The sequence below is a fragment of the Dermacentor andersoni genome, chromosome 5 (assembly GCF_023375885.2).
Source record: "Dermacentor andersoni chromosome 5, qqDerAnde1_hic_scaffold, whole genome shotgun sequence".
Lineage (NCBI taxonomy): Eukaryota > Metazoa > Arthropoda > Arachnida > Ixodida > Ixodidae > Dermacentor > Dermacentor andersoni.
In genome coordinates, this window is record NC_092818.1 from 22,514,547 (window position 1) to 22,527,214 (window position 12,668).

The 12,668-nt window shown below is 45.6% G+C and overlaps 1 protein-coding gene across 1 annotated transcript in view; it reads right to left on the minus strand.

Annotated features, from left to right (window-relative positions):
- Positions 1–904: 904 nt before the first annotated feature.
- LOC126529958 (uncharacterized) overlaps positions 905–12,668 on the minus strand; it is a 33,643-nt gene continuing 21,879 nt past the window's right edge. The window contains exons 3-5 of the mRNA XM_055070050.1: positions 9,213–9,590; positions 4,850–5,062; positions 905–1,720 (exon numbers count right to left, since the gene is read on the minus strand). Of these exons, the coding sequence (XP_054926025.1) occupies positions 992–1,720; positions 4,850–5,062; positions 9,213–9,590 (1,320 nt within the window). The 3' untranslated portion in view covers positions 905–991. The remainder of the gene's footprint in view (positions 1,721–4,849; positions 5,063–9,212; positions 9,591–12,668) is intronic.

The following is a 12,668-nucleotide window of genomic DNA, read 5'->3' on the forward strand; positions in this document are numbered from 1 at the left end:
GCATCAGGGCTTCGCAATTTTTATTCTTTAAAGATAACTCTTGTTTATATTTATTTGTTATCGGACCAAGAAAGATTGTTCTCCATTTGTTTGCTTTCTGCCTATTCCGAAAATATGATAAATTTTCCTTTGTAGACAAGGAAAAATGTTAAACAATTTCAGACGTTGCGGAATTTTTACTTTGCTATAGTAAACAATTCACAAGCTAAACCAAAGCTGTTAAGCATCCATCATACCGAGGAATCAGTGTTTCTTTAATGATCAAAGAAAGATGAATATCAGTAAAGAAATATACCTTTTTTAATATTTCCCAAGTGGTCTTTGCGGCGCATCCGCTAAAACAAAATGCCTAAATGAAGAAAATTTTCGGGGGTCGGATTGTAAGCTACAGAAATATTTGTCAGTAAAGCGAGATCAATCGCGACTATTTAGAAATAACTACAGGTGGTCGAGCACAATGTCCGTTGCGTTTCGGATAGAACGAACGTCCAACCATGCATCTCTCTCTCGCAAGAATTGCGTTTCCTTTACATAGCGTACTATCACATGCCGTAATTGTCTACTTGCTTATGCCTGTATGGATGCTGGTTGTTCATTTGTATCATTTCTGTCTGCCATCACGAACACTCTATAAAACGAGCGATCTTTATGTAGCTCGTGTAAACAATTTTCTAGGCTGCCAGGTAAGCTGGCAGCCTAGTCCGTCAAGCTACTTAGTCTTGTGGATCTTATACTTGTTTTACAAATTTTTTTCGATGTATAAAATGCTTTAATTGTGATGCATACCTTCTCTGTATGTTGAACGGAACAACCTCGTCACGGCGTTACATGTTGTATTTGACGTTGTATTCATTTTGTATGTATGACGCATTCGAAAGCATGCTCCTGCTGCATTATGTTTGGTTGAGGAGGAAGTTTATTTTGAAAAAAGAAAAAAATGTCCCACACAGCCCGTTTGGCAGGCACCATAATAAAGTCGCATCCGGGTGCGTCACCCATCATACGTTGAGTCGCTATCGTCGTCTTGTCCATCGTTTTCTCTCATTCGTTGCATGAAGCTTGAGAAGTAGCCATCACCACCGTTGAATTGGCCGTACAAGATGCCGGTGTCGTCGGGGTTTGCCTGGGTCACGTGAGCGGATGGCATCGTGTGAAAGCTAGCAGTTAAATCGTCGGCCTGCATCGCGAAGCTGTCAGGGGTAATTGTCTGCCATCCACCAGTGACTCCGGAACCGGAAGCAGTTTGGTTTAGACGGAGTTCCGATGCCAGTTCGGTGGTCAGATCCATTATGGAGGTCGATGTCTGTGCCCCGCCTGGCGCGGTCGTGTTCGCTGACGCAGATAGTGACACAGTCGGCGGGTCAGCACCAGCTACGAGTTCCGAGACAGTGACCTCGCGAAGCCGTATAGACATGGCTGATTCCAGGGGCGCCATCCGAAAAGTAGCGGAAGACATGTTCGGTGTCAACGGTGGCTCAGATGTATTTTCCTCACCGAATGTGAACACAGGAGGCTGTTGGCCTGAACAACGGTCAGATGAGCTTGCGTTTGAGAGAGGCTCTGTGAACGGAACGAATGCTGCTTCGTTGAGGTGACCGGTTTCCGGTGGCATGTAAATTCCGAAGCGCGACTGGCCGCGGCACCTGTCAGCGCCGTGAATGACGTTGGCCGTGAGGTCGTGATCTGAAAACAACTCGAATGGCGGCGTGCTCTGTCGTGTCTGCAAATATAAGTAACATAATGTCGGGTGAGGTAATGCAATAAATTAGTTTCCTTTGCATGCATCCTCAACTCAACGTACCCACATGTACTCCTCATGAAAGTATACGTATTAGCACATCGAAACAGTGATGCCTGGAAACTACTCTGGCATCAAAAGAAGTAGAACGACCTGTTTTATACGGAATGGGGACAGAGCCTGCAATTTTTCCTTTTGCTGCCTCAAGCACGAGATATACACAGTTAACGCAGCATACTCATTGTACACACACAAGAAAGTATGCAATTTACGTGGCGTGTCTTGTCCTGTGGCTTGAATTTACTACGCTCACTATTTTCCGCTCAAGAATGATATGTCATGTCGATAAAGCACCATACCGTTCTTGATCAGACCGTTAAGCGTTGCAGAATGGAAAGGCGCGCAAGATGGATGACGATTATCGTTTGAGGACTAGATAAACCACTAAAGGTGAAAACTTTCCTGAGAGTGTACCTGGAAGAGATGCATTGGCGTCGTTTAGATCAATCCGATGCGAGCGAGTTGGTTGAAATATCAGGCTGATAGAGCCCGGTGTGAGCGTGTTTACAAAAACTCGCCTCTCAGGTGCATCAACGACAGTGGAATACAGCGTAGAGTTGAGATATCAATGCTTTCGAACGAGACTTGCTGGTAGACACACCCAACTACGACAGCTTTATTTCATGGTTTCTTCCATTACATGGATTAGGTTGCGCTACAAAGACCTCGTCTTTCGATTATCCTGATACCATTCCCAATGACGGCCTGTAAGAACGCCGATGTCTCAGTGGTACCACACAAGTCTTGCACGTGGCTTATCCTATGCGTCTGCGTCTACATCCGTGCTGCCATCGGTGAGGCTGGATCAAGCTACGCCTTGCATCTAGGCAGGCCGAGCACCCATTTGATGATTGCCCAGCAGGAATAGATGCGTTTAAATGAACTCAAATAGCCTATTACAACCCGACGAGCCGTTTAGACCCACTTCTGCTCTATTCATGTAAACGGCATGACTATACACGATGCTCAAAAGGAACGGTTACAGAAGCAAGGAACGGCAAGGATGCTAGACTTTCACAGCTAATGAAAGTTTATTTTAGCGCGCGCGCCAGCGTTTATGTAGTAACTTGTACATCAGATGGCTAAACATACAAAAAAAATTTCGCTGGGCACATTAAACATAAGCATGGTAATCAACGCAGCATGAGGCGATACCAATACATCGATTACCAACAGGCTTGAAACCCATAAAAAGAAGATCAATTGCCCTGACAGGAAAAGAAATGCCAGTTGTTTCTAAGTGGTTTCTCCTTTATGTCTTTACTGCCCTATGTTGTCTCATGGACTATATGAGATGCCTGCACGTACTCCGTATATTTTATTTTATTGGAAAGTCGTGTTCTCTATACATCATTGCATTATTTGTTCATAACAGTGTTCACTTCATATTTAAACGCTGGAACCTGCACCGAAATAAGTAATCTTCTGTGCTGAGAGCACTGTGTCTTTGGTCTTAACTTCAGTCCGTGTTCTTGTTGCGCTTTGGTTAAACTGAGTCAATTCCCATTTTAAAACAGTCTTCATAGCACTAGGACAAACTGCTATTCGAATATGAACCAGGAAATGTTTAACGCTAGAACGTTATCTAGTGAGGCGAGTCTAGCATTGCTATTGGAGGAATTAGAGGGCAGTAAACGGGATATAATAGGGCTCAATGAAGTTAGGAGGACGAAAGAAGCATATACAGTGCTGAAAAGCGGACACGTCCTGTGCTACCGGGGCTTAGCGGAGAGACGACAACTAGGAGTCGGAATCCTGATTAATAAGAATATAGCTGGTAGCATACAGGAATTCCATAGCATTAACAAGAGGGTGGCAGGTCTTGTCGTTAAACTTAATGAGGGGTAAAAATAGAAGGTTGTACAGGCCTACGCCCCTACATCCAGTCATGATGACGAGGAAGTCGAAAGCTTCTATGAAGACCTGGAATAGGCGATGGGTAAAGACAAAACAAAATACAGTATACTGATGAGCGACTTCAATGCCAAGGTAGGCAAGAAGCAACCTGGAGACAAGTCAGTGGGGGAATATGGCATAGTCACTAGGAATAGCAGGGGAGAGTTATTAGTAGACTTTGCAGAACAGAATAATATGCGGATAATGAATACCTTCTTCCACAAGCGGGATAGCCCAAAGTGGACGTGGAGGAGCCCGAATGACGAGAATAGAAATGAAATAGACTTTATATTCTGCGCTAACCCTGGCATTATACAATATGTGGACGGGCTCGGCAAGGTGCGCTGCAGTGACCATAGGATGGTAAGAACTCGAATTAGCCTAGACTTGAGGAGGGAACGGAAGAAAATGGTACATAAGAAGCCGATCAATGAGTTATCTGTAAGAGGGAAAATACAGGAATTCCGGATCAAGCTACAGAACAGGTATTCGGCCTTAACTCAGGTAGAGGATCTTAGTGTGGAAGATATGAACGACAATCTTACGGGCATCATTAAGGAATGTGCAATTGAAGTCGGTGGTAACTCCGTTAGACAGGATGCCAGTAAGCTATTGCAGGAGACGAAAGATCTGATCAAGAAACGCCAATGTATGAAAGCCTCTAACCCTACACCTAGGATAGAACTGGCAGAACTTTCTAAGCTAATCAACAAGCGTAAGACAGCTGACATAAGGAAGCATAATACGGATAGAATTCAACATGCTCTCAGGAACGGAGAAAGCATAAAAGCAGTGAAGAACAAACTAAGAATAGGCAAGAATGAGATGTATGCCTTAAGAGACAAAGCCGGCAATATCATTACCAATATGGATGACATAGTTCAAGTGGCTGAGGAGTTCTATAGAGATTTATGCAGTGCCAGTGGCAACCGCGACGATAAGCAAAACTATCTGCGCCTAAAGATTTTTTTCTGTTATACTAGGGCGCCCTGAATATTCCATGGTTTAAGCGCAGTAATGCAACAGTGTTGTTCACACCAGTATCGACTTCCTCGATATAGTAATTCGTATAATAAATATGACAGTTATATGTACAATGCTTTGGGTGTGTCAATACTCTTTCTATATTTTATAATCACTATAATGAGTACTTGCCACTTTGTTTTGCTCTCGCTGAATAGGACAGAAGGCAGGAGCGGTTGGAACTTCCCACCGGTGCTTGTGTGAAGGAGACACGGAGGAGCGAGCGGTGTGTTTGATGGACGATGGCCCACTGGCGCTGGTGCCCGTTCCGCTTTCGAACAAGCTCCGCCCAGGCAGGTGCTTTCCCTGTTGTTGACTACAGCGCAACGGGCCCAATACGGGTGACTGCGAAGCAAGAGCCATGGCCAGCAGTTGTAGTATTCTAGACGACATGCATTGAAGCAGCCGGATATATACTGCTGAAAGTGAGCAAGAGTTCTTTTTTTTTTCTGACTGAAAGTTTGGCTGAAGCTTGTCTTGAGGACTTGTTCTTCTGATCAGTATACTGCCTCCTGTGCCAAGCGCATACTATTCGAAGTGTGCTTTCAAAATTTTACCTGTTAGACGGTTCTCGAAAAGCCGAAGGATACCACTTCTGGCACCGATAACCGATTCCTCGCACGGAATTCAGGCAAGTGTAGAATGAAGCTCAGCCTTGCGAGAAATAAAACGACTAAGACATATCCATTGGTGCAGCTTGAAAGAGATATTGTTGAACAATTCTCTTTTTCTTTTTTTGAGCTGCTGTGAGCTAGTCCAAAATAATGCACAATGTGCGAAGAATTGCTGTGATAGTCTGCATAACGTGCAGAACGTCACGCTGCTTTCAATAATTGATTGTGTTTCACGTGCGATCATAAACTCTTCCTAAAACAAATAATGTCGTGTGCAGCTATACTGCAATGAGGAGGAATAAATTCATATGAAAATATAAACAAGTTAAACATAGCAATTCCAACAATAATGCGAAAATCTGTGGCCACCCGAAATACACAAAGCAATAAAGATTCGTTCGGCAAAACGTCGGTTCTATTTAATCCGTTAAAACATTGGCAACATAAGAACGCGCTCATCTATGAACACCTACACTGCCTGGTATTGAACGGGCTCCGGCGACAGCGGTGATAGCCTCCGGCAGATTTCCATGCTGTATGGTGACCAACGAAGTCGAGGCTGTCGCTCTGCCGACATAATGCCACAACTGGAGGCATTACACAATCACGATACAGCCTACCATTTTCATACATTCCCCTGATTGCTTTGCACGAACGTGGGTTAGAGCTCTGGGCCGCCTATAGACCAACAATTTCTATAGTCTACACTTCGTAGTCTCCTATACCTCACACGCTACCCAGACTTTGGCCCGGTCGGCGGTAGCGCTTCGAAGGCAAATCACGATATAACAGAGTGCACCGTACTCACTCTTCCAGTCTGTAACCCATTTTATTCCGCACACTTTGGAGCAATGGTGTTGCGGAACGGTCCCCTCGAGGCCTGCCGCAAGCTTTTCCACCGGGCAATGGACATCAAAAGCGTTATCACAAGTGTTCGGACTGACGGCTACCCTCCTCCCCCCCCCCCCCCCCCGCTCGGTTTCCCCTGACAGCCGTACTCACTCTCTGATGTTTTTCAAGTGTGTCACCATGGCGCCACAACAACCTATTTTCGCTCCCATTTTCCTCATTCAAGTTGTAGTCTACTGTCCGTATTATTTATCGCGCCACCTGAATTGAACCTAGAAGGTATTTCTAACTTTCTTTTAGCAGGCTTGTATCATTCTTGATGTGTAGGTTTTCCTTGATTATAGTCTAGGTAACAAATGCAAATAAATTCGCAACAACATCAGGGGACAGGCGATTTTCATGGCATTCCATAGAAAATTTACTCAGGAATACAAATTTTAATCCATTCAGAATGTGCGGCTTTGGTCTTTCTTGGTAGATACGGGATGAATTGAGGTAACGTTGGTAGCTTTCCGATAAGATTCATATATAGCTATGTTTTAGATCTTGCAATGTAACTGTCGAGCATCGCCTTTGAGAGCCATAAGAATGTGTTTGGGCTTTTTGAGGCAGAGTTATCGCATCTGCATGCGCACCTCGCTTTATAGGCTGCCTCAACATACTGTCGTAATTCGCTCCCAAACTGCTGCTCATTGATGCAATCAGCATCATCATCATGATCATCATCACGAGCCTGGTTACGCCCACGGCAGGGCAAAGGCCTATCTCATACTTCTCCAACTACCCCGGTCATGTACTCATTGTGACCATGTTGTCAGTGCAAACCTCTTAATCTCATCCGCCTAGCTAACTTTCTGCCGCCCCCTGCTACGCTTCCCTTCCCTTGGAATCCAGTCCGTAGCCCTTAATGACCATCGGTTATCTTCCCTCCTCATTACATGTCCTGCCCATGCCCATTTCTTTTTCTTGATTTCAACTAAGGTGTCATTAACTCGCGTTTGTTCCTTCACCCAATCTGCTCCCTTTCTTATCCCTTAACGTTACACCTATCATTCTTCTTTCCATAGCTCGTTGCGTCGTCCTCAGTTTAAGTAGAACCCTTTTCGTAAGCCTTCAGGTTTCTGCCCTGTATGTGAGTACTGTATTGATGCAATACGCTGTCCAAAAAGAAACCTTTCAGACTGGGTGTATGACCTAGTATACCGTGGGAATACAAAGTTTCCAGTGCTTCACAACGACCCTAGGGCTTAGATCCCTCCAATAAGACAGGGTGCCTCGATGTAGCGCGCCACCATACAGGGTGGAGACGCTGCCTTCGTGACCGCCATATTGGTGCGAGCGCAGATACGGCGGGCAATGGAGCGTCAGCCGATATTATTGTTTAGCATGCGCTTTCGCCAGAAAATTCAGGTGTAAAAATGTCTTGTACATTTACTCGCAATCCTAAGCGCTTCTCGCATGCGGAAATAAAATAGGGTATGCTTGCATGTATAGATCTCAAAAGAAATGGCTACCGGCCAGCTAGGTCCACGCTGGCCAACCGGGATGCCCAAACCGAAGAATTACTTGACTAGACTGCCTACTTTATAAAGGAACGCCTTTCGGTGTTGTCGGGCATCAGTGTGCAATAGACCTCAATTGTGTCTCTTGCTACAAATGAGCAACCAGTGGACGTTGAGCACCAATTCGCCGCGGCGATAGTAGCAAACGTGCTCGGCTGTCATCGACGAACAAGATGCCCGCCGCTCTTGGCCGAGCTCGATTTAAAGCCGGTAAGGAACGTCGTGGCTCGGATCAATCGAGATAAATCTGCTCGCAAATACCTAATTAACTAACTAATAAATTTATACATATTGCAGTCTCAATGAGGCTATTCCCGGAGTGGAATGAACAACCAACATACAGCATTTATAAACAAGCTTGCATGAATTGTTTGTGTGGTAGTGAACGGATGTTGGCCGGTAATAAATTCCAGACTTCAGTTGTTGAAGGAAAAAACTGTGTAAAGGAATCAGAGCGGGCAAAAAAGGTTGAGATATTTAAAGTATAGTGACACTCGGTTTGTAAAAAAGTCAAGTAATTATCTAAAGAGGAGAGGCGAGGAGAATTGATTAACGTGTGAAGGAATTTTAAGCATTCAAGTTTGCGATTCTCTGCAAGAGGAGGGAGACGAAGTAATCGAAGAGAGACGGCGAAGATTCCTTGTCATATCTCCTACAAACAAAACGCACGGGCTTTTTTTGCACTATTCTAGTTATTCGACATTCTCAATGCGGCGTACCGGCCGTTTAAGAATGATCAAACAAACAGCAAGCTTCGCGGCATTATTCTAACCACACAATGCTGGTACCTAAACGCGGACAGGTGCATACCTTTCTCCGTTCCTTATCCCGTGGAAAGCGAAAACAGCGCGTGCCTTTCGTTGTCGAGCCGGCACACAGCGGTACACAATACACAACACCCTGGCATGCTGGTTTTGCGACTTAACACAATTCAATCACCCAGTACCTGGCGCACAACAAAGCAGCTTCGCAGACTACCCAACAATGCTGCTTAACCAAAGCTGGAAAGAACGAGCGCAGCAAGTGACTTGCCACAATACGGCTGCCGCGGAGCAAAACGGTGGCGCGGCAGAGGCCAAAAGGTGCCACCACCCTGCACGGCCGCGCGCTACATCGATGCACCCTACGATAAGAGCAAACACCCTGACCCCTAGCATCCAAGTCATTCTCATTCACACTTTGCGCATATTAACCATCGCGCGTCACGGTTTCCATCACATTATTTCCATCATATTCCATCACACTGTTGTAAGCGTCGTTTATTGTATTACGGCCTGTCATTTCTACCAGCCATGTTTGCATTCACCATTTTACAAACAGCTAATGAGGCTAATCGGCAGTTAGCTGTGAGTTCATTCGTTGCCTCCTTTGTCATTTTTCGAACAAATGTGACGCTAATGAACAGAGTAAATCCAGCAAAGATACAAACGTAGAACGTTACTGCATAAGTTAAATAGTATATTTTTGTACCCTTGGTGTAGCGGGAGCTTCGGGCTCTTCAGGCTCGCGCGCCGAGAAGGCCTCCATTCGGGCAGTGATGTGCCGCATCTGGCGGTTCACGTGCGACAGCTGCTGCAGCGTGTACTCCATCTGCTGGCGCAGAATGTCCAGCGTGCCTTCCAGCGTGGTGATGTAGTCACGCATCTGGCGGACGCAGTCGTGGTCACGCTCTGTGTCGGCGCGCAGGCTCAAGCCGCAGTCGCGCCTGCAGCGCACCATCCGCTTGGAGCAGCTCTCGCGTTGGTGCCTGAACAACTCAGATGCCGCCATCGGGGCAGCGCAGTCCGAGCACTGCACTTGGCGGAACTGGCAAGTATCCAGGTGACAGTTCAGCGATTCCATAGCCACCTGCAGAAATCACAGCGGTTGCGTTTGCTCTCGTAAGAGAAACTGGAAACGTCTTTGTCAACTTTGTACCGATTCACTGTGGCGATTGGATAAGTTCCTGTTGGAAGCGTCAGTGGCCAAGCCTGTAATTTATTACGTTTTAAACGTACAGGGCATTTTTTTTATCTTGCTGCACCAAATGTTAAGGTTAGAAAAATGTAAATCACGGTAACGTTATGTTTATAATTGGAGGACACGGATTGGAAGCCTCTAGATACAGAGCAATTCCTGCACTTAAGTGCGTAATTCGCGAAGTTACGGCAATTAACTTTCTAAAGATCAACAATTGGTGGTTCCGTTTTTTGGGTTTATTCGCCGGTTACCTTCACCCAAAAAGATCATGTTCTCGTGATGCCTGTGGCAGAAAGGATGTTCGACATCCGCGCCAAGGTCTGTGAAGGGTGGCACTGGATAACACTCCCAGGGTTCTACTAGGAAATATAAATACCCAAGAAAATGGACGGGGAAACTTTGCCGCGGTAGCTCAATTGCGAGCATCGCATCGCAACTTGCCGCAGGTTCCCAACCTGCGGCAAGTTGTTTTTTTCATCCACTTTCGTTTCTAATAATTTATCGTTTCTTTATTTTATTTATTAAACACAAGTAATTTCCCCTATGTTGTCCTTGGTGTCAGTGTTTGTTGGCATCTTATGATATTACCTACACATAGTAGTTTATGTACCTGTAAGCATGTATTGGCAAATGTTAGTATGGCCTACGTTTCTTCAAACCGGCGCGCCGCCAGATCATCCTTTCAGGGTGGGGGGGTGGATGGAGGGACGGATGCTGCTAGCATCGCCTTTGGAACGGGGCTGTGGGTTGCGCCACCAAGCTCTTCTTACTGTATTGCGTAATATCCTGCCTATCTTCAAAAATAATAAGAAAAGCCAAGAAGAATTCCTATCACCAAACTTTCTGAACCTCTACTGGGAACTCCGTTGTTTGTCGTTTCCCTACTTTTCAGCCCCTAGTCATCCGGTCGCCTCTTACTAATCTCTACTGCGTACATGTTTGCTTTCCCCCTGGTCTTGCTGAACCCAAGGGCTTCGAGAAGGGCAGAGGTGCCTAAAGCAACCGCTGGGTAGGTATCTTCGCATTCTAACAAAACATGCTCCATCGTTCCCCTAGCTTTAGCGTAGCAAGCACATGCGTCTTCTTTCTTGTTGTATCTCGCTTTAAAAGTGCGTGTTCTAAGAAATCTTATCACACTTCGAAAAGTAAAGAGCTTCTCTTATCATATCCAGTGGCACTCCATTATCAGCCCTCCTAGCGGCCGCTGCAGGAAGCTCCCCCGTTTTGAATGGGACGGGCTCATTTCTCGGCGTTAAAAAAACGTAGAGGCGCAAATTCCACAAAGTCCGCAGACAGGCACGTTCTAGGCAGTGTTAACATCGGGGCTTCCATTTCTCTTGCCATAATGTGTAAATCTTAAACAAGGGTAACTTGTGGAAACTACTGAAATGACGGCTCATTATTCAGGACAAAAACGCCCGATTTGAAAAAAACTAGATGGAAACCTCAAAATCGGCCGATAGTAGAATTATATATATATATATATATAATTTGAGCCAATCATCATGTCTTCGCGTGAAGAAGAACACGTTCCAAAATGACAACGCATTCGGGTCTTCGATGATACTACCTTGATGATGCCCATCGTATCACGCCGCCATCGATGTGCGTCGCAGACGAGTGGTCTAATGTTTCGTGCCGTTGGCTCGCGCACAGTCTCAATTGCCGGAGCTAGAATCACGAAATCCTGTTACCACTTTTTCTTTTTTTGTCGCAGCATGGCTGATAATCTAGTTATATTTTCTTTTTCGCTAGAGAGCAGCACCCGAAGTCTTTGCTGCAGCTTCGGTTTCACTTTTGGAAATATATTCAGTGAACTTCTCACGTTTTATTATTTCTTATAACTCAACCTTCTAGAGAACGAGAAGATTGCTCACTGCGGAGTCCCATTTTGTTTAATCAGAACCATAAGAAGGCAACAGATAATGAAGCCAAGGAAAGGGAGGAAAGTTATTTGCAATATAATGGAGATAGCGTTTGGTATAAGCACATTAGTACTTTGCACATTGCACTAGCTTCGCACTGGCAGAACCAGCGAAAAGCTTGCACTGTCTAATTTACGTCTTCTTTCTGCGTGACTACCCCATTCTGCTTCTGCGTGTAGTACTGCTCTTGTTCAATACAGTTACTTCCCTTCCGGAAAATGGCCATCCCGACCACTTATGGGCAGAAATCGATTACAGAGTCGTAGTAAGACTTTAGCCGGTCTATATGTACAATCTCACGCCCTCGTCGTCGTTGATCAGAAGACTCAAGCGGCTCGTCGACGTAGTTGGCGGGCGAAGTTTGCTTGACCACACGGCGCGGACCGCGGTACTTCGTAAGAAGTTTTGCCAACTGACCGGGCCTAGCTGAAGGAATTCAGAGTCACACACGTGAGTCAGGGGTAAATGATGATGAAGGCTTCGAGATGTCTTGATGGCGTTTTCGGCGCTGCTGATCAGGCATGGTGAGAGATGGGGTCATCTGAAAACACTCTTCAGCGTATTAAATTTAGCAGCGTGGGAAAATGTTATAGACTCACTTACATTAGGATGATAATGGAGTATGGTGTGTAGCGTACAGGAGGGCTCGTGTCCACATAGCACGTACTAAGGAGAGAATCTATTCGAGATATGCGTAGCAGTATTATGGGCGTAAGACAGAGAAGGCAGGACACGGTCCCAGTCTGAGGAATCGGAAAGGACATACATAACCAGCATATCGACCAATGTTCGGTTAAGTTATTCTCTCATACCATTCCTTTGAGGATTGTCTGTCGAGGTGGTCAGGAGAATGACGTTGCTATCATGAAGAATTGTTTCGACGACGTACGACCGCAACACGTCCTCGCTCGCTATGCGGTTACGTGGCGCACCGTGCCGTAAAATGACGTGGTGTGAAATCAAAGAAGCAATGCCACTGGCCCTTACACATAGAAATGGTGAAGTCTCTGCGTAGCGCGTGAGCTGACTGATAGCAATGGAT